The sequence below is a fragment of the Juglans microcarpa x Juglans regia genome, chromosome 2D (genome assembly GCF_004785595.1).
Source record: "Juglans microcarpa x Juglans regia isolate MS1-56 chromosome 2D, Jm3101_v1.0, whole genome shotgun sequence".
NCBI classification, from domain to species: Eukaryota; Viridiplantae; Streptophyta; class Magnoliopsida; order Fagales; family Juglandaceae; genus Juglans; species Juglans microcarpa x Juglans regia.
In genome coordinates this window covers 10,742,406-10,767,681 of record NC_054596.1, presented here as the reverse complement: position 1 = coordinate 10,767,681, position 25,276 = coordinate 10,742,406, and the positions used below count along the sequence as shown (strand labels likewise).

General features: G+C 34.8%; 3 protein-coding genes across 11 annotated transcripts; 1 reads left to right on the top strand and 2 right to left on the bottom strand.

Annotated features, from left to right (window-relative positions):
- Positions 1–359: 359 nt before the first annotated feature.
- Positions 360–9,771, top strand: LOC121250136 (acetyl-coenzyme A synthetase, chloroplastic/glyoxysomal). Of its 7 annotated transcripts, XM_041149082.1 has the most exons (20): positions 361–828; positions 945–1,014; positions 1,149–1,401; positions 1,564–1,710; positions 1,799–1,954; positions 2,149–2,271; positions 2,388–2,556; positions 3,718–3,800; positions 4,111–4,212; positions 4,285–4,373; positions 4,481–4,571; positions 5,435–5,548; positions 7,204–7,280; positions 7,363–7,441; positions 7,579–7,647; positions 7,771–7,946; positions 8,152–8,208; positions 8,437–8,527; positions 8,683–8,781; positions 9,325–9,771. In XM_041149082.1, the coding sequence occupies exons 3-20, from the start codon at positions 1,198–1,200 to the stop codon at positions 9,508–9,510; spliced, it is 2,112 nt and encodes a 703-aa protein (XP_041005016.1). In that variant the 5' UTR covers positions 361–828; positions 945–1,014; positions 1,149–1,197; the 3' UTR covers positions 9,511–9,771. The 7 variants fall into 7 exon arrangements, with proteins under 7 accessions (XP_041005014.1, XP_041005013.1, XP_041005016.1 ...); XM_041149080.1 differs by having other exon boundaries at positions 360–828; positions 945–1,401; XM_041149079.1 differs by having other exon boundaries at positions 360–828; positions 913–1,401.
- Positions 9,772–10,988: 1,217 nt separating this feature from the next.
- Positions 10,989–17,924, bottom strand: LOC121250267 (zinc finger protein ZPR1-like). The gene is made up of 16 exons (XM_041149339.1): positions 17,632–17,924; positions 17,010–17,054; positions 16,882–16,922; positions 16,655–16,736; positions 16,078–16,122; positions 15,765–15,821; positions 15,146–15,205; positions 14,934–15,061; positions 14,251–14,518; positions 14,105–14,171; positions 13,492–13,562; positions 13,312–13,401; positions 13,047–13,155; positions 12,233–12,324; positions 11,891–11,996; positions 10,989–11,249 (listed from the first exon to the last, which is right to left on the bottom strand). Exons 1-16 carry the CDS (start codon positions 17,770–17,772, stop codon positions 11,125–11,127), a joined length of 1,527 nt encoding a protein of 508 aa, XP_041005273.1. The 5' UTR covers positions 17,773–17,924; the 3' UTR covers positions 10,989–11,124.
- A 710-nt stretch (positions 17,925–18,634) lies between these two features.
- Positions 18,635–24,004, bottom strand: LOC121251132 (OVARIAN TUMOR DOMAIN-containing deubiquitinating enzyme 11). 3 transcript variants are annotated; one of them, XM_041150464.1, is made up of 10 exons: positions 23,856–24,004; positions 22,821–23,022; positions 22,500–22,573; positions 21,309–21,363; positions 21,113–21,187; positions 20,416–20,489; positions 20,257–20,305; positions 19,876–19,960; positions 19,052–19,108; positions 18,635–18,935 (listed from the first exon to the last, which is right to left on the bottom strand). In XM_041150464.1, the coding sequence occupies exons 2-10, from the start codon at positions 22,986–22,988 to the stop codon at positions 18,892–18,894; spliced, it is 681 nt and encodes a 226-aa protein (XP_041006398.1). In that variant the 5' UTR covers positions 22,989–23,022; positions 23,856–24,004; the 3' UTR covers positions 18,635–18,891. The 3 variants fall into 3 exon arrangements, with proteins under 3 accessions (XP_041006398.1, XP_041006399.1, XP_041006400.1); XM_041150465.1 differs by having other exon boundaries at positions 22,821–23,017; positions 23,856–24,001; XM_041150466.1 differs by having other exon boundaries at positions 22,821–22,998; positions 23,856–23,991.
- Positions 24,005–25,276: the final 1,272 nt, after the last annotated feature.

Genomic DNA, 25,276 nt, shown 5'->3' with positions numbered 1-25,276 from the left:
TTACTAATTTTATTGTTTAACTAGGAGATTGTTGACGTGGAAATTGACATGATACATGTGGCTGTAGTTTCCTATAATACATAAAACTAAAAGACGTTAAATTCTAGGCAAGTAACTGAGTAATTAATATAAGAAAAATGATTGAGGCACCGGGGGAGGTGGTGGCTATATTTTTTGATTTGTTTTTGGTTTTTAATTTAATGATTAAAAAAATATTTTTTAATAATATTATAAATTTTATTTTTAATTGTTTAAGAATATATAAAAAATATATGAAAAAAAAAAGGGGCAAATGGGCTTGAGAATTCATCGGGGCACTACTCTGATCTACATGCATGTCAATTTGGCTATAAAAACAAAACGGGAATGGTGGGCTCTTCATTCAAAGAACTTGAGATAGAGCTCCGAACGCAGAGCCCGCGCATCGGATATTCTGTATTCGTATTTCGTAGTTCTGAACAGGAAATTGTTGATTATCCATCCAAAACGAATCGCGTATGTTCTAGTTAATCTTCCCAGCAGCCACCATGAGCTTGAGGATACTGAAGTTTTAATACTCTGCTCGAGTCTAGCTATCCTACTCCCTCCTCCAAATTCTCATCTTCCTTCCCCTGTTTCGATCTTCAAACCCTACTTAATACTCTTCTTATACTTTTATTATTATTATTATTATTATTATTCAAATGAAATAATTAATTATTATTGGAAATCGTCATCGTGATTCGTTTGCCTCCGGAAAAGTCTGACTTTTGGAGTCGGTATAATTTGAAGAAAGAATCCCTATGTTGTAGTCAAGACAGTCTGCCGGATATCTGAAGCCGAATCAAGGTTGGTTTTTTTTTATTTGTAAAATAATTATAATATATAATATATATTATTATCTATTCTTGAAAACTTTGTGTAAATGGTGGATTAATATATATGGTGGGCTGGTCAAACAACAGGATGGTCCCTCTCTCTAATTTGTTCCATAATAACGTCTTGGTTGTGGCTGCTCGGCCTCCTCCTCCTCCGGTACCCGATTTCTCCGTATATTCCTCGTTTAACCAACCCCCATTATTCTCCTCTTCTAAATTCAGTACTTGTCCTGTTAGTCCTCCTCTGCCGAGCAAGACAACAGCTTATAAAGTCGGTTATTGGTCGTCCAGATTTGATACCGGCGGTAGAATCGGGAGATCGGGTTGTGGAAGCGTGGTAATGGACTCGTCTCCTCGCAAAATTCTCAAGACGTCCCATCACCTGCGCCATGTTGAATCGATGAAAATTCTGCCGTCCGGAGCCGGAAACATTTCTCGTTTGAACGCTGTCATTTTGGGCGAATCCCTCGCTTCTGAAGAGAATGATCTTGTCTTTCCCAGTGAAAAATTCTCTGGACAGGCACTCGTTTCTTCCCCCGAGAAGGTACCCCGCTTACTCTCTTTCTTTCTCCCTACATTATTCATTATCTTCTTTTTCCTCTGATCTAGTCTCCTTTTTTTCCCCTTCTGTTAACATTCAGCTGTATTATATATATATATATATATATATATATATATATGCATTCATTTCTTTTTATATTGTCAGTATTTGGAGATGTATAAAAGATCGATCGAGGACCCTGCTGGATTTTGGTCCGATATCGCATCATCTGAGTTCTATTGGAAAGAGAAATGGGGCCAACAAGTCTACTCTGAGAACCTCGACATCAGGAAAGGCAATATCAAAATTGAGGTCTTAATTTAATTTGCGATTTATTCTTCCCTTCTCTTTTAAAAGTTTCTGGCTTTATGCCAGTCTTTGATCTGTCTTTTTCTTTCAGTGGTTCAAGGGCGGTGTCACCAACATATGCTACAATTGCTTGGATAAAAATGTTGAAGCTGGACTTGGGGACAAAATTGCCCTTTACTGGGAAGGAAACGAACCTGGTTTTGATGGCACTTTAACATACACCCAGCTTCTCCAAAAAGTTTGTCAGGTCAATCTTTAAAATCCCTTATACGCTCGCACAAACCCTCCCACACTCGCATATATAAACCCCAAGGAAAAAGTAAACGAGGGAGAGAGCACTGAACATATATATAAAATAATAATATATCAGGTCTTTAGTCTCTGATTGGCTTAATAGCTAAAGAAGTTTGGTATATAAATTATATCTCATTTCTTCCGCAGCTTGCAAACTACTTGAAAGATATTGGTGTCAAAAAGGGTGATGCCGTCGTGATTTATTTGCCAATGTTCATGGAACTTCCCATTGCAATGCTCGCATGTGCTCGCATTGGTGCTGTTCACTCGGTACTAAATAACATCACGACTTCCACTTCAAACTTCACCTTTTCCTTTTTCTAATTTGATAACATTTTTCTCAATTTTGTGCATAAAAAAATCTCTGACAACTGTTTATTCTACAGGTTGTATTTGCTGGATTTTCTGCAGAATCTCTTGCCCAGAGAATCGTGGACTGCAAACCAAAGGTTGTGATTACTTGCAATGCTGTCAAAAGGGGCTCGAAGGTTATCCACCTCAAAGACATAGTTGATGCTGCCCTCATTGAAGCAGCTCGAAATAATGTCTCTGTAGGTGGGAAAATAATTGCTTTGTGATTTTAACACAAAGTTGGTTAATCTTCAGGAACATGCATCTGAATAAAAAGGGTCATACACATTGTTAATCAAGATTTGTGTCTCAATTGAATCACTTGATTGGCATAAATTAACCTGAGCTCCCACACGATATGGAGTACTATTCCTTTCCACATGTTATTTTTTCCCCATAATTCTTAAATTCAGCAATATGTTGAGTTTGTTCGATCTTTATAAGTTGTGACCATGGAATTTTATAAAAATGGAATACCATGTGATACAAGGACAACATATGGCAAAGGTTTATTATTGCCAGGGTTCAGTGGTGAAGCTAGAAATTTGGCTTTGGAGGGCCAAGTACAATTTTTTTTTTTTTTATCAAACTTGATGATTGGTCATATTAAGATTAAGATTTTCTATTTGAATAAAAGGAAAAAATACATCATAATTCATGTTTATGGATTTATTTTTGTGGAGGAGAAAATAAACCTATTGAAGAGACTTTGGGGAGGGTATAGGAATAAGAAGTGCTAAGGTGAAAAAAAGACCCCTTTTAACCTTGGAAAAAATAGAAGATTTTTGAGTATTAAAAGAAAAATCTTTACACGCAAATATTCATGATTTAGACGCCAAAATTTTGGGTTTTTAAAGCTCATATCTTCAAATTTTAAAAATTTGTAGGTGTGAATTTTGAGTTTTTTAAAGTGTATATTTATATATTTTTTCTTTTGTAGATTTTGGAGGCAAAATTTTTAAAAGTACGGACAAACTTTCTTTCATATTTTTGTGGAGACTTGAGAATATAGATGGAATTAGAAAATAATTTTCATATTTTTGAGAAACTTCCAAGAGGTTTTTCAAATTTCTGGTAGAGTAAAAAATATTTTTCAATTTTTATTTGGAGTCAAATGATTTTTTTTGTTTAATTTTGTTTGGAGGCCGGGGGGCCATGGCCCCTCTGGTCTCCATTCAGTTCCACATTCTCTGGTTGAGGTAAGTTAGAGTAGCTATTTTAGCCACGGCTTTGGGTTTGGATTGCTCTTAAAGACTGAAACCCACCTAGGATGCCGGAATTGCTTCCCTGTTTATTGAAACTTCTCTACCAGGATCTCTCAATCTGCTTTTCTCCATGAGGACGTGTGTTTCCTTGTTATGGCAGATGTGAGCTTAACCTATGAAAACCATTCCGCAATGAACAGAGAAAGTACTAATTGGAAAGACGGAAGAGATATATGGTGGCAGGTTGGTTTTCACAACTCATCTTGTATACAATTTTTCATCAAGTATGTGTTGCTTGTACTCACAATGTTTATGCTGTATTCCCTACCTTGTATCATTGCATTTGTGATATGCCTACAGAGTAGAGAGAATGGTATGTCTAAGTTTATTTTAACTTCATGCCTGCGCTTAATATTAAGAGGTTTCGTATCCAAATTTATACTATGTTTCTCAATAGACTCAGGTAGTTGTGGCATTTGCCTTTTCAATTGATTATGATTGCAAATGTAAGAAATTATTTTGGGTTCATTGATGATTTGTAATGTTGTTTCAGGATGTTGTTCCTAAATATCCAACTACTTGTGAGGTGGAGTGGGTTGACTCAGAGGATCCACTTTTTCTGCTCTATACTAGTGGGAGCACTGGAAAGCCAAAGGTAGTTATGTTACATGGTTTAATAAAGACATGTCCTTTTCCGGGTTGTTTGTTCTAATACAAGTTTGTGAAGGGCGTTCTCCATTCAACTGGAGGATATATGGTGTATACTGCAACAACATTCAAGTATGCATTTGACTACAAACCATCTGATGTCTACTGGTATCCTTGAAATCTGCTCATCCTTTGTATCTCTAATAAGTCCCTCACTTGGAAGATCTGTATAGTTCTAATATTTGCTTTGTCTCAACATATGTTTGCGATTTCAGGTGTACAGCTGACTGTGGTTGGATTACTGGACACAGCTATGTCACTTATGGACCGCTGCTAAATGGCTCATCTGTTGTTTTGTATGAAGGGGTATGAAATGACCTTCAAGATTGGGAAACAGATTAAGAATTTAGAAAGTACATGAAATGGATGCATATAAATCAACCTTTGCTTTCAGTATGGGCCAGGAACTTGGGAATTTAACAACTTGGCACATAAATCAAATGTGTTTGGCATCTAAACTTAAGTTCTGTGTTATTTGATCTCTTAATGTATTTTTTCCCTGATATGGCATCTACGGATCTGTGAATTGATGTAATTTTTTAGGACACTTTGGCTCATTACGCGACACTATTTTATGAGACTTAAGGTACCATTTGGATAGTGAGTTGAGATGAGATGACTTGAGATGAAAGTTGAAAGTTGAATAAAATATTGTTAGAATATTATTTTTTAATATTATTATTGTTTTGAGATTTGAAAAAGTTGAATTGTTTATTATATTTTATGTGAAAATTTGAAAAAATTATAATGATGAGATGGGATGAAACACTTTCACTATCTAAGCGGGGCCTAAGTGTCACACATCGTGAATAACACAGTTCGATTTGAGACTCAGACACCAATAGTTTGTATTGGTGAGTGGAAGATACCTAAGAGCCTTATGAGCTATAGGCTTGATAGTCTAACACCATGTTTTGATGGGCTATGCTTTGGGTGCATTCATGATATTATTTTGGCTTGTGTAAGACACCTTGATGAGGTTGAAGTGCAAAATTTTAAACGGAACCATATAATGAAAAAAATCTCAACATTTATTTATATATATATATATATATATATATTATCTTCGACTATTTAGTGTAAGAGTCCACACATCATGAAATACTAGGAGAGGTCATACATAATATCAGTTTTGTAATTTAATAGCAAATTGTCTGTATTACCTGCAGGTTCCTAATTATCCTGATTCTGGCCGCTGTTGGTACATTGTTGACAAATACAAGGTCACAATATTCTACACCGCGCCCACGTTGGTGCGGTCCCTCATGCGTGATGGTGATGAAGTAAGCTATATTTCTCACCTTACACAAAATCTAGTTGAAAATGGGCTACAGCTCAGAATGCCTTTTCCCGGTTACATGTTGCTTCAAAATTATCCTTTGTCATTTTGCTTTATCTACGTTCAAAGTTTCTGATGTAGTAGAGAAGCAGAAACATGCTCAAAGACTGAACAAAATCTAGCCTGCTAGATACCCTCATCATAATTTTGGATGAATTTGAGGGTCATTTTATGTCTTTTTAGATGTTGCCGCTTTTACTTCCATTAAGTTCTTTAATTTCAGGAGTCAGGGTCATATGTTAATTTTAAGAATTTCTGTCATTTGCTGTGGCATTGGCCCAAGCGTCAATTCTGAGTCTGGTTTTTGTAATTAATTTTTTAATATACATCTTTAATGATTGATAGCTTACTAGCAGTCAAACTTCCTCTTTCTACGTTCTTTCACATTAAGAATCCTAAATTTCGAAGCAAGTTTTATAGCCTTTTAGTAAGTGTATGTAATCTGTCAGTCTTATTGAGTAATCAGTAAAGAATGATGACAGCTATAGTAAGGTTCATATTTCTTGGTAAAATGATTCACGGTACATAATTTTTCTCCCAATAACCTTTTTAGACATTTTTGAGGCTTTATTTTGCACTTGTTTATATTTTGGATTTAGATGTGGTGAAAGGAACAATTGAATCACCACCCTCCCTCCTTTCCAATTTAAATGTCTTGCTTTTCTTTTGGGATGTACCGAAATACATCTCCAGTTTCTAAAAGTGAAAACTAATAAATCTTCAATTTCTTACATTACATTTACCTTTCTTTTTTAAAGAAAAGTAGATTGTGATTAATCGTGCCGCCTCTAGTACAAATTTAGAGCATCCTCATTGGCTTGGCCAAATCCATCTTCAAAATTTAGCCAATATCACACTTTTTTACATTTGCTTATTCCATTTAAATTCAATCCACACATTGGATTATCTATTCACTCTATATAATAAAAAAATATTATTAATTTAATAATTTTTTTATTTAATTTATTTTATCACATTTTGTAGCTCTACGAATTAAATGTTAATAATAATTATATTCTAATTAAATTAATATTAAAAAAATCATATTTTCAAAAGTCATTTAATGCTAATAACAAAAGATATTTGATTAAACTCATCTAAAATCCTATCTAAATTTCTTAATTACAAACCAAATAATATTTTTGCTTGGAGTGAGAAACTAATATTTCAATGTTTGCTTGGAGTGAGAAATTAGCATTTTAATGTTTGGTGAATCAATTGTAATTCTCCATCTTTGGCCAACCACTGTAGCAACAATCTAAATTATTTTAGATTTGCCCAATTCAATGTGGGATGTTTTGACATCAATTATGCAAATTTTAGCCAACCTTCTCATTTGGCCAAGCCAATGAAGATGCTCTTAAACATAGTTTGGGAAGATTGCCATGTTTTTACCTTTTTATGAGTAGTCATGCTTGATTTAAATTGACAGAGAGAGGATAATTTTAAATATAATTATATATGGTAAATGTTAGTTATAATACCTCGAAACTCCTTGCTGTAGAGAGATAGATAGAGAGAGAGAGAGAGAGTCACAAGTTCTGGTGCTGTTAAAATTTTATAACTCGAGTAGTAATGTGAACCATTTCAATTTTGCAGTATGTTACCCGGTACTCAAGGAAATCCTTGCGGGTTCTTGGAAGTGTGGGCGAGCCTATTAATCCAAGTGCATGGAGGTCATCAGCACTGTCTTATTTTTATGATTCCAAAATACTTTTCTTAGTACAAAAACAATTAAAAGACTTTCCATTCTCTCAGGTGGTTTTTCAATGTAGTTGGAGATTCAAGGTGCCCTATATCTGACACATGGTGGCAAACTGAAACTGGTGGCTTCATGGTATTTTAGATTCCTTTCTTTTAAGTCTTATTTTGTGGCAGGCATTGAGCATTTTTTCTGGCAGTAATATCTGTTGATGTGGGCGAGCTAATGTTGCCATCCTTCTGTTTTTAAAATGTTTTGTTTTCACCTGGCAGATTACTCCATTGCCTGGTGCTTGGCCTCAGAAGCCTGGTTCTGCTACTTTTCCTTTCTTTGGGGTTCAGGTTTTTCATGCAAAACTTATATATGGATGCTATCATCTAACATATAAGTTTACTCTTTTTTTTTTTTTTTTTTTTTAATTAATTTTTGTTTTTCCATCATTGTCTTGTTGGTTGGAATTTCAGCCTGTCATAGTAGATGAGAAGGGTGTTGAGATTGAAGGTGAGTGCAATGGGTACCTATGTGTGAAAAGCTCATGGCCAGGGGCGTTCCGTACACTTTATGGTGATCATGAAAGATACGAGACAACATACTTCAAGCCATTCCCTGGCTATTATTTCAGTGGTGATGGCTGCAGCAGGTAAGTTATTACAATCACTTATTTGTCATTTTATCAGTGTCTGCATGATAAAATGTTCCGTTTTGAGGATCTTGATCTATTATCTTGGTTTGGGTCAATCTGTAAGGGAAGGCATAAGACATGCAAATAAGTTGAGATGATCATGTTAAGCTATCTACATATTTGTTTCAGGGACAACTGATAAAAAAAAACATATATGTTTCAGGGACAAGGATGGATACCACTGGCTTACTGGAAGAGTTGATGATGTTATCAATGTTAGGTATCTTTTGGATTTCATAAGTTTTCCTCTTGAATCCCCTTCATATTTTGGAGAAGCATGTGAAATTTTTGTGTTATATATGCACATGCGGGATTATAATTAATTGATTTTGACACATTTCAGTCAAATATGCATCTTTTGATCCCAAATATGGAGCTTTCTGTTGTTAGAAAGAAAACCATGCAAGCTCTTTAAACTGCCTGTCTGATAGTTTGAAAACACGTGCAGTGGACATCGCATTGGCACAGCAGAAGTGGAATCTGCTCTCGTCTCTCATCCCCAATGTGCAGAAGCTGCTGTGGTTGGTGTGGAGCATGAGGTATGCCTCTGTGCTTGAGTGTGTTGGTGGTCGTAGGTTTGAGAGAGAGGAAGAGAGGCAGCTTGATTGGTGCATTTCACAACTTAAATGTTGGTTACAGGTGCAGATGCTAGTACCAAGTACGTCTGAACCAATTCCTATTCTTGTTGCTGTAGGTTAAAGGACAGGGTATTTATGCATTTGTGACTCTAGTGGATGGCGTTGATTACAGCGAGGAACTCCGGAAAAGCCTCATACTCGCAGTCCGGAGCCAGGTCTGTATCTAGCCCAATGAACTTTGTTTCGTATGATGTAAAAGTTTTGAAACACACTTGCCTAATTGGAGCAATCATCCCTATATGGTGTTACCGAATTTTGGAAAATCCCTTTTGGTTTACCTGGCTGAATTCTCTCAATGCCTAGATCTAATGAAAGAACACGGCTATTTGTTTACAAAGCATAATGCCTCTACTTATTTTTCATCAAAACTGGTAGTTCATACCTTACTGTGGTAAAATATTGAAGCTCATGCCTGTTAAAAAAAAAAAATATTGAAGCTCTTTCCTGGCCACTTTATCATCTATTGACTGGGACTTTATGCTTCCAATACTTCACCCCATTTCATGGTTACTGGTCAAAGTCATGTCTCCAATAATTAGTATTAGTTACCGGGTGTAGTACCCTGCCCAAAATAGTTACTTGGTACTGAGTTCTTAGCAAGACAATCAACTGTGATGATCATTGATTAAACCTGAGTTATGACAGCCACCTAAGAGAGGGCTTGTATTCTGATGTTTAATACCTGTTCAATTTTTCAGATAGGAGCCTTTGCTGCACCTGACAAAATCCATTGGGCACCTGGCCTTCCAAAAACGAGGAGTGGAAAAATAATGAGGAGGATCCTGAGAAAAATTGCTGCCAGGCAGTTAGATGAGCTTGGAGACACTAGCACGCTTGCAGATCCAAATGTGGTCGAACAGCTAATTGAACTTGCTGATCGCTAAAGTTCCTCAACTGCATTATGCGAGGTACTTCCATCGGCACAATATTCAGTCCCGTTATAGGCTTACACTAATAATAGCTAATTTGAGCAATAGAAGAAAGAATTCCATAATCTTTCTAATTTTCTCCATATATGTTATATTGCCTTTTTTTTTTAAAAACTTCTTGGGAACATGTGGGACACTAATTTATCAGTGCTATTTACTGGGTTGGATTATTGTGTACTTCTGTTTTTATTGACTTGGATGCACACCATTCTTGCTTGCCTTCTCTTCCAATTTTTTTTTTTTTTGGGTAAATGGGGTTGTATTCGAGTCAAATTTGGATGAGTCGATGGTGTTTGAGTTAAGCTTGAATATTCCGAAATAAGAGTTGAGTTCAGGCTCATACAAGAGTTGGGGACTCGAAAATTCAGCTTGAGCTGGAATTGATTTGTTGAAAATTCAGCCCCAACTCAGCTCAAAGCTCTAGTTGTAATTGAGTTGAGTTATTAACCAAGCTCGACTCAACTTGACTCGAGTTTTTTTTATTAAATTTCTTGTCTTCTCATTTTAGAAAATAAATAAAAATCTTTATATCATATGTAAATGAGATAATAAATATAAATTAAATAAATTATACTAATACAATATACAATTTGTATTTATTTTTTTTTATAACTTTTATAAATTACCCATATTTTAATGTACAAGTTTTTCACATGTACTGATATTCCATATCTGGTATATTGTATGATATAATATTTACATGTATATAACATTTTTATTAATATCTGTGTATTACAATTTTTAACTTGTATCACAATTTATACAAATTGTATTGTTTAATAATCGATTATTATTTTATGCTTATGACCAAGCTTATTTAATTAAAAATTTGAATGCAAGCCGAATTCAAATTACCCGACGAGTAGTCAATTAAGATTTAAATACTTGAAAGTTGAAAGCAAACGAGTTATCAATTCTTGCATATTGCCGAAAAGATCACTTCACCTCCCCAAGGGTTCTCTTAACCCTCGTTCTGCGTCTCCAAAATGTTTTTGGAGTGACCGATGTTAGGCGTTCACGGCCGGAAGACCTTTGTGATACAAACTTGAAAGCTTGCAACCTACGCTGGCATTGCAATTCGTACAAAAAAGGATCAAAGGTTCTTGCTGAGGCCATAACGTTTAGCGAAAGGAAGGGAATGTGGTTGAGCCCACAAATGTTTTACAGCTGAAGCTTTATATCTTGTAGGCACAAAACACACATTATTGGGGGCAGTTCAATGAACTTGTGACCTTGCCAGCACAGACCAAGATGTTGTGACGCGAGTAGCACGGGATCTATAATGTCACTTGTGAAGTGAGACTCGAGACATCAATTTTTCAATGATTGAAGTTAAGAACATCTGGGATCATCAGGATCTCCTACTTTCTCCTATGCAAATGTACTAGGAATCTGTCACTTTCAGCTTTTGTATCTAATGCAAGTGTTCCAAGTTTCAACCAAACTGGCGCGCGATTTAATAATTCCCAAATTGTGTACAACAATTGCAATTCAAGACTTCACTTAAGACCAAAGTTCCATTTTGATTTCCCTTCAAAACAAGAGGGAATATGATGAAAACAAAATTGTCTACACTTTTGATTTTTCCCCCATTTTCGTATCAGTCGAGTTATATGCAGCATCGGCTGAAGACGTGTCAATATCGTTCAGACCCAATTCCTCGTTCTGCTCCCACGACCTCTCATACTCCTCAACTGGAGACAAGCCATTAAATAACATCATACCAGGGGAAAGAAAAAACCAAAAAATATGTATAGTGCAATAGAGGATTGGATAAAAAATCTAACGCATAACTAGAAGGAATGCATCTATGTCTGTAAGTTAACAGAGGAAGCAAAAAAGGCCCCTAGGCCCTAGTTCCACACCCTACCCCACTGCCACCCTTAAATTAGGGCAGTGTAAACTTAATCAACGAGGCCTATGTATACTAAAATATATTTGAGAAGACAAAGGAAAAACAAGTACAAACTACAAAAGACAGGAACAGTAGGACCAAAAATGAACAAGGCTACTACTACTCAACAGTCGGCTCGAATTCAAGCTCGTTAAACTTAAATCTGGCTTGCTTCAATAATTAAATAAGCCATTAGTGAATACAAAATTAGACTCAATTATTAAATGATACAAATTCATATAACACTTGCTCGACTCAGATAATGTTTGTGATCGAGCTAGTATCCTGCATGAGTCGACTTGTCAGCTCATTCGTATATATTACTACATTTAATATATTAATAATATAAAAAATACATCTTATCATATATGTATATAGTTTATTAAAAAAACAAAGCACATACAAAAATATACAGTAGTTTGATTAGAAACCGAAACTTACATGCCAACTGCAGGTCATCTTTTATATCTTCTGTCACGGGTGCAACAAAAGAATTTGCTAAAGCATCATCTAGTATTAAGGTCCAAGGCTCTTCCAAACTCAGAAGCTGCAAAATAGTAGAGGGTTGCATTCGCGAGACAATAAGGTCAAAACAGAGTTGCCACCATTCATCAAAGATCCAAAAGCCAAGCCAACAATCAACGAACACATTAAAAACAAAGGGTTGTGATGTGCCTTACTTTGAATCATGTGTGTGGTTACTTATCAGAGAATTTCAAAAACTTCCAAGACTACATGATTATTTCCTAAATGGAATTGATTGCCCAATCAATGTTCTGGTACCTTGTTTAGCTTTGCCTTGAATTCTTGCCACTTGCTCCTTTTAGATTCATCAAGACTATCTCCAAAAGTAAATCCATGCACTCTCTCAAGACCTGCACATGCAAATAATAAACGTTAAAATAGAATATCCACCAAAATAAAAGAAAATGCATAACAAAATCGAACGACAAGTCAAGCAAGATGGAGGACCAAACTTTTATCTATTTAAAGACATTAAACAAATTTTTTTACAAGTAAAGAATATACAATCGAGTTTTCAAATATCAATGTTTTCACTTATAGCACTAGGATATTTGAATAGTTTCAGCATAAATCCCTTTTTTGTTATAGGCATGCAAAATGAGTGCTGCCAGCTGCAACTTTTCAACACGCCAAGGCATTCTAAGGATGCCTTACATCAAAGCGCACCTTAGGGTGTGCCTGAAGAACAATTGCATAAGTTTTGATCTAAAGAACATAAAAGTGTAATAGCATTTAAATTTGAAAATCAAAACAAAATTATTCATAAATCATAAAAAAGAACATAAAAGTGTAATAGCATTTTTGTTTGTAAATCAAAACATAATTATAAATGATAAACAATGTTGGTTTGAATGAAAACAGGGTAATGGAACAACTATCTAGGTCAAATCTTATATACTTTTAAATAAAATAAATCTGCATATATATATTTTATAATTAATAAGAGATAAATCTACATATTTTTTCTACATTTTAATTGATTTGACGAGGAAGGAGAACACAATTGGCAAATTCAGCATATAACTAGAAAGTACAGAGTGATAAAAGGAAACAAGATTAAATTTTTATTCACTTTCACTAATTTTTGTAATTAAGCCTTCAACGGTTGTAACAACTCCCCCCAGAGTGCCACTAGCCAGCTCCAAGTCAAGCTCTGGGATCTTCACACCTGCTGTATCTGACTGATACAATGCAGTGAATTTTGTCAGACAATGTTTGTAGCCTCATACAAGCGTGTCAGGAAGAACAACTACTACGTTAATCCGCACATCTCATACCTGGTACCACAGACATGAGATGTGCGGAACAGTGCAATTCAACAAAATATAATGGAAAACCTTTATTATGTCACGGCTTAGATCATTGACATTATTCACGGTAAGAGAAATTCTCTTCCCTTTTTCAGGAATTCGCCCACCAGGCTTCAACTGCACAACCCTTTTTTCGGTAAGTAAAAGTGCAAGAGTATCATAAAAGCAGGAAAAGAGAAAAGAAAGAGTTAGCAAATTACTACAAACCTCAGAACTACGGTAACCGCAAGCATCACAAATGGATGCCATGACGATTACTTCTTGGAAGTATGGAATGTCTGTTTCTTGTTAAGCCCAAAAAAATTATATCCAATCCTGATATAATTGACCAAAGAAAAGATGTTTAAATTGTAAATTTGAAGTGATACTGAATTACACATGATTTGTTAAAGCCTCCACACATGAGTTCTCTCACAGATTTTTCCATCTTTGAGCATGCGAGTTATCCCTACTGATCTGTCCTTGAGTTGGCACTGACATTCTAGTCTTGGACTTCAATATTAAATATAAATTCCTTATTTTGCCTTTTTGCATAGAATCTAACATCCTGTTCCTCTCACAGATTTTTCCATCTTTGAGCATGTCAGTTATCCCTACTGATCTGTCCGTGAGTTGGCACTGACATTCTAGTCTTGGACTTTCAATATTAAATATAAATTCCTTATTTTGCCTTTTTTCATGAATCTAACATCCTGGTCCTCTTTTCTAGCCTATTAATATCAATGAATGGTTGTTTCAGCTTTCCAAATGATAACAGGCATTGGATTTATGTAAAAGAATTAGCCATGAAACTCAAAGGAAGTCAAATGAAAGAGGATACGGGTCACGAACATCCGTGTCTCACACCTGGAGGCACAACCTCCACAGGTTGATGGGAAAGTCATAACCTGTCAAACAAAAGCAGGAAAGGACACTGAGATATATGTGCCAAAGTTTGATCTACTGAAACCCCAGTAATGGCCTTACCTCTTCTGGTGCAGAATACTTAAACATAGTTTCCACAATCTCTGCACTATTAGAGTGAGCAATGGCCCTATGAGCAGCTGTTGCTCCAACCGATCCATGTGGTTCTCTTCTTACTTCATCTGAAGCACCACCCATTTCCTCTGCTGATGCTCCATCACGGTGATCTTCCAAGTGTGAAGGGTCAACAAGATAACCCAGAGATGCTTGCTGCTCTGGAGTGCGCTCATAGAACCTGATAATCAATGATGGGTCCGTGGATGGAGCAAACCTGTTCATAGGATAATTTTTTAGATCAGTAAATCTGTTCGTAGATTACTAATCCTCGTTAACCTAAAACAAGAGAAGCTTCAAAATATATGAACAGGGAAAAGAAACCAAGACCCAGGTTTGTGCCAAGTGCGCAAGTTCATTATGGTCTTTCATCCAAAGAAAAATCACACGCACAAAAAAAAATCTTCATTTTTTTTCTTTTTTGCAGTGTGGTGACAACCCTAAAACAAGATGCATAAAAACATTGAAGGAAAACCAGTGCAGAAAAATAGTTTCCCCATCATGTAAGAGCAAGTCAAGTTTGCAATCTACGCTAGTGCACTCAGGTTGCACCCCTAGCATCTTTAATATGTCATATGTTTACCTATCAAAGAAAAATTAAAGTTTCTCAATCACATAAGGTTATGCCTTACGGGTTCTCAATGAAGCTGTTTCCAGCAGGATCATCCAGGATGAAGGTGAAGGGTGAATCTCCAGTTGCACAAGCTTTAAGTTTTAACAAAAACTTGTCTATTGCTTCAGCAGTCTTATGATTTACTTTCTGGATAACCCGGAAGATAGGATTAAGTTAGTGGGAGGAATATTACATCTATCACATATCAAGTATCTCAGAATTAATATGCACCTTGCGATCTTCTTGAAGGGCCTGCAACTCATCTGCAGCTCGTAGTAATATCCCCTCCACCTAGAATAATTACACCAGATGTAGATAGTTGAAAGGAGATTAGGGGGAAAGAAAGCCCTTGAATATTCATTAAAAGTAGAAAAAGTATCAGAAGTAGAGCCTTTGTGTCAACAGTGTTAGTAATGCAAATCAGAAAGCACATCCTTTAAAAAATTTTGATTTTTCCCTCCAATCAAAACACCAACTGAATACTAAAACTTCACTGGAGAACAAATAAAAAGAAGTATTTCACTTTAAGCAACCTCACCTTAAAGGTTTTCTTTTATAAGCTTACTTACATAAATCTTATAAAAAAGGCAATGAAGCTGCCTCACAGAAATAAAAGTTTCTCCATTTACCCCCCCCCCCCCCTCTTCTGAAATGGTTCAAAATCAATGATATAGGAACATATCTAAGAGAGTTACATGTGTGCAGCAACAGAAAGGCCGCTATGAATCGAGCTATTTTTAAATAAGAACGAGAAACACAGAGCCAGCAGAAGATATTCATAAACAAACTATAGCAACGTACAAACCTACTAAAGGGAAATTAACAAAATAAAAGAGTTTAGTGAAGATACTGTTGACAGAGATCCACGCTGAGCTTCGGGAGGAATCTCAAAATCCAATTCAGGAATCTGCACAAACAAAGAATGAGAGATCAAATTTAGAAATCCTACTGTAATCTCCAATTCAGGAATCTGAATAATAACAAGAAATTCTACCGTAATCTCCGAATCTAGAAGATTCTAAGTTTAAGTATATAGATAAAATTTACTGCACAAATATCTCAATATGGCATAAGACTGCTAACAAAAGTGTACCATGAAAATGAAAAATTCCAGTACAACTTAATTTGTACAGAGAAAATGAAATTATGATATATTTAAGTACCTTAATAGTTGCAGACTCAGACTTCACTACCTGACGGTTAAGCATCTGTATCAAAGAAACACATCAGTTTGACTTATTCATATGGGAGGTAACCATTTCTTCAAATTTAAGGGAAGAAAACTGTGGCATTAGTGAAGAAGAAGGGGAAAAGTAGAACTCGGACATTTAATGGGCACAACAGAGTCGAAGAAAACAAGGTTCTATCTCAGTTGGGAAAAAAAGAAAGAAAAACAACTTGATGCATGTTATGCAAAAAACGAATGTTAAAGGTTTACCATTCCATTCACTAAGACTGCAACATTCAGAAAGAATGGGCAAAACTAACACGCATGGGTAAACAACATGTTTATGATCAAAGCTTCAACAGAATGCTTGGCACTTATCATTCTCGATTCACCAGAAAGTATATGTAGTGCCAAGCATATCAAATGAAGGATGCAATGTTGAGAGGCAAAGACCGTATGTCCTAAAATATCTCTTGAAACAAATGAATCAATGAATACGCATGACTTGAAAATAGACGCAATATAAACTGAAGGAGGATGCTTGATAATCATTTTATTCCAATTGGCACAACCTTTGGGTCACCAGACGGAACCTCCAAATGATAGCAACATCCCCGGGGTAGGATCTCACCAGCAAACTGAACTTCATTGTTCCTTTGAAATAAACAAGGATAGGTGACAAACAAAACCTCTCAAAAAAAAAAAAAAAAAAAGACCCCTTGAAATAAGAATATATTGAATTGAGTACTGTATGAACCAAAATTCCCACAACCTAAAATTGATTAAAAATTTGGCATACCTCTCACCACAATGTGGACATTCAAAGGCTGACAACAAGATCTGCAGGGAGGAAATGTTAACCAGCTAAAGCTTTGACAAACAGCACAAGAATAACAAAGCATGTAAATGGGGCGACAAGGGACGCACCTTTCGAAAATGTGGAATTAAAGTCAACAAGAATCTTGTTATCCCCTGATCAAAGTATAGAATTTTGCGTCAGAACAATTGACAAGATTGGCATCAAACATTGATGAAACCAATTAAACTTGGGGTAACAAACAATAATAAAAGAGTTGACCGAATAACAGCAGGCTCAGGCTTCTTCCAGGCAAAATCGAGTTACACATCAAACCTTCCTATTTACATGTAGATAGATTATAGAAGTCCTTCCATGACTCATTCAGCTGCTTACTCATTGAACTCAATTGATTCCAACTTATACAATTCGACACCAAATCAAGTAACTTCATTTATTTGTAATCATAATTCTCCCCGAAGTTTCAGCAACTATATGTACTTCCATAAACAACCACATTTGAGTTCAAATACAATTTGTAAACCAAGCCCAGCAGGAAGGCATTTCTGCTAGGAATCAATAATTCAAAACGCTCTCAAGAGCCAAAAAAGAAAAATGAAAGTTCTTTTCCTTCAGTGATAAAATACAAATCGATATAAGTACTGGGACTACGTGAACGAACGTAAAAATAAATTCACCGAAAAATAAAAAAACATAGAGATAGAGAGAGAATGGGGGGCTGTGAACAAGTACGTTTTCGCCGCAACGCATACAGAGGCTTTCGACTTGGTAAAGAGGGGCACCGTTATCGTCGGCGGAAACAGCTTCGACAACGGACCTCACATCGACAATTTGCTCTTTGTTTCTGTTAGGTTCCATCTCAGCTCTCTCCATCTGCCTCTTTGCACGTGTCTCTAATGAATCTCTATCACAGTGCGGCCGCAGAAGAACTTAGAAAGCACAAGAAGCGGCGAAGAGAATACGGGGAAAAAGAAAGGCCCAGAAATTTCGAGAAAAATAACAGCGAAATGGGCTTTCTCAACTAAAAAACGACGTAATCTGCCCAGAAATACTAAATATGAAAATAATTTTATTATTCACAAGCAAATTTACGTACCAATCTACGTATTAATATTGTTACCTTCATATTTTAAATTCAAATTAATATTGTTTTCAATAAAATCTATTTTCTGACCAATCATATTGAATGAATACGCGTATTAGTTCGTATAATCATTTACAATTAGATTTTTTCATATGAAAAGAATGGTGTTGATTGTAAATGTATACCAATCTTTTTTCTTTTTCTTTTTTTTTTCTTTTTTTTTTTATGTCTAGAAACCTCTCCAAGACAAAAAACCCTTCGGACCTACTCATGCAGAGTAAACTTCGATCTCGTACACCGTACCTTCAAAATTTTTTCTATACAGAACTAGTTAATTTGTGTATCACATCGTAAGAGTGTGGTCTCAAAAGATTGTTTGCACCTATGAGGTGTTAATTTTAGAGCCTGAAAAGGAAATGATACTCCAAAATCAAGGTCTTTACCACTTGTGTCAACCCCTTGCGTATCAATGTATATTACTTGTGTGGAAATTTATGTATCACATTGTAGGAGTTATATTGGGACAGTCGATAATGAGTTCCTTCTCTCTCATCTTTGGATAAGAGAAAATTGTTATTTTTTCCCAAAATTAAATATACATATTAGGAGAATTAACTTGTACGAAAATAAAACATGTCAACTACAAAGGTGTAAAATCCCTCCGAAATACAATAAAAAGAAATACCAAACATATAGAAGCTACATTAGGAGTATTGGAATTTTAGTTTTCATGGCAGACAACTCAGCCATCCCCTTATCAAGTACAGTCAGTAACAGCTGAAAAGCTAGCTGCAGAATCAAAATTGGAATGCATTATTTACATCAAAACAAATTGAAATCTAAGATTTTACATGCTCATATGCAATGGCTTCCATGGAGAAAACGGTGGCCAGTACGATGTTTCCACTCTAGAAAAGCCAATACTTTTTTCTGGCTACCCTGGTTGGAACATCTGTAAATAGATCCAGTAAAAGAATCAGACTTGTTTGTGACAAATGTCAGGTTGAGTGAGGAAGAAAAAGAAATTGTAAAGCAGCAAAGCTGGTAGACCATGTTCGAGTTCATCACCTCCACTTGCGTATAATGAATTATAATGCACTTCACTCCAAAAGCTCAGCCACAGCTCTAGAAACAAGAAGGGACAGCCAAAATCGAAATAAAATGAAATAGGAACCTTAATACACAAGAAGTGAGAAAGAAGAAAACTTTTATAACGTAGGGCATCAAACATAATAACAGGTATCTAATCATACTGCATGCATGACGAAAATTAAAATCCCAAACAAACTTTTCGATGTAAAACCACAAGGTATAATGGAATACTTACCATCAAAAAATATTTGTTAATGAACTGCTTTGTTTTGTGAGCAATAATGACTATTGGTCAATTTTATATATATCTATATATATATATATATATATATATATATATATATAAGTAATAGGAAATTTTATTAAAAAACACAAAGCTGGCATAGTTCGAGTACAATTTGACATATAACAACTATTAGTGATGACCCTCCCAGGAAACGGAAGCATTGCAAAACAGGGCAAGACCAAACTTCTAAACAATAGCTCACAAGCCAAGTTAGTTTAAACCTGGCTCAATGATTATTTAGAGAGAGACAGACAGACTGACTTTGGAAGAATGCAAAGACTAAGGTAATGTCTGGGCAACAACTTCAGGCTGGGGTAATTCTGTAGTTTATTTAGAGGGCACTTTGATATGTAGAGAAAAGTCCTACTTCAAAGTCATGAATAGTAAATTAATTACAAAAGGACTCATTCAGCCTTCAAACATGGCAGTGGTAATGTAAATAACGCAAGCACAAACAAATGTGGCTGAAATAAACATCGGGAGTTCAAAATATATATAATTATACATATTTTACCTCTGGTGGGATTCTTGTCTTTGGGTAGGATCTCAATATAGCAAGTGTCCCGAAAAGAAGTGACTAAACAAATTTTGGCTCCAAACTAGAGAAATGCCATGATAAGTTAGAAACCCTTCCTCACAGATATTAATGAATATCAGGAAGTGGAAAGGAATAAAACCACTAGGAAAACACTTAATGTGTGAAAATAAAGATGTTAAGTGATAAAATAATAGGATGAGTTTACATTTTGTTCCTAATAACTGTAGGCAACGGATTCATCTCAACCTCACTAATCTAATGCAAGAGAGCATGTCTTTAGGGGGGGGGGGGGAACCAAAATCAGGAGGATTTGAGAGGAATTGAGTAACAAAAAGGATTGATAAAGATTGAACTTACTCGGTCTGCAGCTGCTTGTAGAGTAACATGATCTCCCCACTCACCTGATCTAGTGGAAACAAGTATTTAGACAACTAAATTAGTATTCACTCACAAGTGATGACAACATGCTCTCTGATTTTTTAAGAGAATCAACAGGAATCACTGCAGATGTCTTACTTTTTCATCTTCTTTAGGTAGCTTCGGTACGGCATTGGAACATAACCTTCATATAATTTTCTGAAATGCTTGAACTTGAATGAAAGGAGGGGGTTATGTCAGAATTTAGTTCTCTCCAATACTGTTCATAGTAATATGATAGACATTCATATTTAAGCTAAGCATTCAGCATATCATATTCCAACCCTAAACAAAAAATTTTAGTTAGTATTTATATTAAAGCGGGTCGATTCGGTTGGTATGGATTGGTCTGACCTATAAATTCAACCTCCTTTGGAGTTATATAACCCAGCTGACCCAGGTGGAACCGGCCCAATTCTGGTTGGGTTTGATCTGAGTCAATCAGCTAGGTTGGAAGGTCAGGTAAAATGGTCATGCTCATTCAGTCTCCCTATATTTTAACTTTGCAAACCTGAGGATGATTGTACCATATCGAAACACTGACAAAATGCCAGGTCAACATCACCCACCTCACTCCAAATTGATAATCTGATTTAATACTGATATATTCCAAATAAGAATATGGAGCCCCCAATATCACTGATAGTCAGTACCATCTAAAAAAATAAGCAAAAGGAACCTTCAATATATCAGAAAATTTTCCCCAATGAATTCTGACCATCCAACAAATCTTAACTAATTAAGTTTATTATCTAAAGAAGTATATGCATTATTAGTGCATTTGGATCACCAATACCTGCTTAATGACCTGCTTTCTTACGTGCTTGTGATGGTCCGGATTGCGAAATAACTGATCCGCTAAAGCTCGAAACTGTCCAATTATTTAAAATAATATTTCACTTAGTATATCAAGATTAAAAAAAAAATAACTAACAAAGAAACAGGCAAGAAATAAGTTGACAGAAACAGAAATTAACAGTGACTCAGTGAACCTGGCAATTCCCATCACCCTCCATTTGCAGTCCAGCTAACCCATATGTGACCAACCTATGAAAACAAATTCATTATTATGAAGCAAAGACAAGCCACATACATGCCAGTTCACATTTCCTTTTAGAAATCCAGACAATTAATTAGTAATGTCAAAACTTCAACAATCGTGTCAGTTCACATTTCCTTTCGCCAGCATTTACACTCAATAACCACAAAAAAATCACAGCAAAAGTGTTGATTCGGAGAAAGTTAATGGAAAGATAACCAAAGGTAAAATGCACCCTCAAGGTTCTACATCCCTAGATTGCAAGGCACTAGGTCCCGAAGTGAAGCAAGATGCGAAGATGCAATAATAGTTGATAGTACCTTTTTAAAAGTTAATAATACATTCATGTTCGATCATCAATCTACAGTACAAGAACTTCACCCTGTCAATTGCTTATTGTGGAGAATTAAATAGCACTACTTGATCATATTCCTCAATACTGCTTGTTCAGGTTTATGACAAGATAGAGTCACAGATTAAAATGATAAGAGAAAACCATGGAACTAAAATCATTGGATAAGAATGTATAATTGGGTAAGGAATTATCTAAGGGCTACCAGAGTAAATTTTATTGTTAAGCCATAAGTTTGTTTAACAGGGTGCTATCATCTAGTACCTATCATTTCAGTTGAGTAATTGCTTGATAGCGTAGACAGCCAGTGGCTCATTGAACTTTCCTCAGCCAGTGGCTCAAGAGTCTTTAGGCTTTATCTAGTGGCTCCCTAGAATCACCTTATTTGTTCAAAGAAAAAGGAATGAAAGGTACAACTAAAGCACAGATATAGTGTAAAAGAGATCTCGCCAAAGATTGCAAACTGAAGTGCAGAGAATCTGAAAAACAGAAAAAGAAGATGACAGGCTGCCATCATCTGACATTTAATGGAGAAGCGACCTCAGAAACAACCTTAGCAAGCACCAAGCTTGCTTTCAACACACTCGGTAATTATTAAGTAATTGGTAAACGGATAAAATCAGTTAACCTCACAATGCACACTACCCATTGAATTAAAAAAAAAAAAAAAAGACCCAGAAAAATCTCACATAGTTGTGGAAATTAACTATTATCTCTTGGCAAGTACAATTAATGAACTAACAAAATACACCAAATAAGGAATCACATATAGATCTCATCAAAGAGTCAGACCTTTCAGACAGCCGCTCATGGTGTAAGGTTGCATGATTTACATCAGGAATCTCCCCATTAACCCGAGGAGTATGCTGCCAACACAGTCCAACAAGTACTTAGTTAGCCAGGTAATATCACAGAGGCTTAATTTACATGGCATACATTCTTCTAAACAGTTTTAAATCGAGAAGGCATCTGCAAAGAGTTATCATTAAGGATTTAGATTGAATAAGTGAATCAACTATATGCTCAACAACACTGACAAAAAAGAATAGAAATCAAAGTTCCTCAGCTCTAGAAGGAGTTATAAGAAAGTACAGTCTATAGTGAGAAGCATACAGGGATAGAATCCAAATGGGAGAGCCTCTTCCCAAGCCTGCGATCAACTTTTGATTGCTCTTCTTCCGCTAAGATGCTTGCAATGGTTTGGTCATCCTCTGTATCTTGGACGCTGCTATTCAGACTAGAGCTTGAGCTTACACTTGCATTGCTGTGGCTTTCATTCATACTACCTCGACTGAAACAGATAGATAACACTGCCCTAAAAAACATGTCAAAACAAAAATAAACATGATGAACTAACTTGATGTATAGAGTACCCCCAAAGATGTACTTACATGCATAAAACAAAAGGCTATCAAGAAACCATAAGTGCATGGACAAAAAAAATCAATCATAGGAATTATAACAACCATTGCACGCATATATAAATACACATACGCTTATCAGAACATATTAGGAATACCCATTTGCTAAAACCAATGAAAGTTACAGTAGAAAACATGGATATCTAAAATTAAAACTTTTTCTTCGCCGTGAATTTTCTATTCTGGTTGCTGAGAATACATATGAGAGAACTGAAAACTGAAAAGAGACATCCAGTACAAGAACTTTACTTTTTCACCGATCGTTATAAATTCTTCCACTGAGGCTCAAACTAGAGTTTTATCATCATTCACTTGTCGCTTTCTCAGCGACCAAACTAAACATAAACCACGAAGAAGAGTAATTGGACAGAGAAGAACAAACTTGGAGTCAACCAAACAACACACACACACACACACACACACACACACACACATATATATATCATAAGGAAATATAGATTGTATCCATAAGGAAATCAAAGAATAGCAATTACAATATATCCTTTGAAAGCTGTCCCTTCATCTATGCATTTTAGAATCATGTAACTTAGTTTAGTTGAGTTTCCAAACACTCAGACATCCATCACAAAAATAGAAGACCGAGATTCAGTTCTTTTCTTTGATTCCTGAGCAATCAAACACAGGTGTAACAAACTTCCAAGTATTGGGATTGGAATTAATTACAATATCATATAATACGATCGATAAACAAAACTTATTGAGTTACCCAGATGATGCGAAACGGGGAGGAAGAACCCAAACAAAGAAGGCGTCGAAGCTTTTTTTTTTTTTTTCCCAAGCCTTGGATTGTCTCTCTTCCCTCCAACGATAAATTCACCCACGTACAACCACGGAGCAATGATAAATACACAGTATATTTCATAACATATATTTTATTAAAGATATTTTTCTTGTTGTTTTACTTTCAGTTCCATATTTTATGATAGATAGTTATTATGCTCATAATATTTATTTTCGTGATTTATATGAGTTAAAATGTTTAGAATATAATTTAAAATTTAAATTAAAAATCTTGAATTGAGGGTATTTTAAATTAATCAATAGATTATTAGTTCTTTCTTTAAATTAAACATAATCACCAACAAAGTATTTAATTAATACATATATTAATATATTTACAGTATCTTCTAAAGATAAATCGTTTTCTATTTTAATCACTTATATGTTTTTATCATATTTATATGCAGATATATTATAAAAAAAATATGTGTTTATCATTTTTCATAATCATGAGGGACTTCATCAAACCATGTTCGTGTGGACGATGAAAACAAGTTTTTTTTTTTTTTTTTTATTGGATATGTATTTACTATTATTTATTTTCACATCTCATAATTATAATTTTTAAAAAAATAATAATTACAATTGTGAGTGTGTAAATACTACACAATCATTTTAAAAAATAAATAAATACGAGATTTATATAAAAATAATAATTTTTTAATAATAAATTTTTTTTAAAAATGATTACATAATATTTACACATTTCATAATTATACGTAATATTATTTTAATTTTTATCTATAATTTTTAATATGAGACGATTTTTATAAGATATAGAGATATTTTTTATTAAAGCATATAAAGTGTAGAGCATTCAATAATAATGGATAAGGATAATTTTTCTTTTTTATTGTCTCCCTTTAAGTGGACCATTTTTCTTGCCAGATAATGAAAAATCGTCTTTCTTACCGGATATTGGGTCAGTGAAATCATTTCTCATTTTTTATTAAAAATCATTAGATAACTCTTTGTCAGAGCATTGATAATAGTGTAGTCAAATATAAAAATAAAATTACATATTTTGCTTTTTATCTTTATCATTTAAGAAAGGCTGTTACATTAGATTATTTATCTTTTAGTAAAAATAATAATAAAATATTATTTTATATTATTATTAATTTTTTTCTTAAAATTAATTTTTTGTATGTTTTACAATTAAAATCCACTAAATAAGATCTACAACAAGATTTACGTGAAGAAACCCAATATATATAATTATAACCTGTATTGTCTTAAAATTGAACAACAATTAAATTTATATACACCAATTTCATCAACTTAAAATTGAACATCAATTAATTCAGAACGTTATCTCAAATTACATGAACATCAATCAATTGTAGA

What these genes read in the sequence shown, in the direction of transcription:
- LOC121251132 (XM_041150464.1), bottom strand. Translation starts at nt 22,988, where the DNA reads ATGAATGAAAGCCACAGCAATGCAAGTGTAAGCTCAAGCTCTAGTCTG. An exon ending in TACCTAAAGAAGATGAAAAA is followed by an intron (nt 20,306 to 20,415) that starts GTAAGACATCTG and finishes TGTTTCCACTAG; the next exon opens with ATCAGGTGAGTGGGGAGATC. An exon ending in TACAAGCAGCTGCAGACCGA is followed by an intron (nt 19,961 to 20,256) that starts GTAAGTTCAATC and finishes GCATTTCTCTAG; the next exon opens with TTTGGAGCCAAAATTTGTTT.
- LOC121250136 (XM_041149079.1), top strand. Translation starts at nt 922, where the DNA reads ATGGTGGGCTGGTCAAACAACAGGATGGTCCCTCTCTCTAATTTGTTC. An exon ending in ATTAATCCAAGTGCATGGAG is followed by an intron (nt 7,281 to 7,362) that starts GTCATCAGCACT and finishes CCATTCTCTCAG; the next exon opens with GTGGTTTTTCAATGTAGTTG. An exon ending in TGGTTGGTGTGGAGCATGAG is followed by an intron (nt 8,528 to 8,682) that starts GTATGCCTCTGT and finishes TTGTTGCTGTAG; the next exon opens with GTTAAAGGACAGGGTATTTA.
- LOC121250267 (XM_041149339.1), bottom strand. Translation starts at nt 17,772, where the DNA reads ATGGAGAGAGCTGAGATGGAACCTAACAGAAACAAAGAGCAAATTGTC. An exon ending in CCCTTCAAGAAGATCGCAAG is followed by an intron (nt 15,062 to 15,145) that starts GTGCATATTAAT and finishes CGGGTTATCCAG; the next exon opens with AAAGTAAATCATAAGACTGC. An exon ending in AACAGCTTCATTGAGAACCC is followed by an intron (nt 14,519 to 14,933) that starts GTAAGGCATAAC and finishes TCCTATGAACAG; the next exon opens with GTTTGCTCCATCCACGGACC.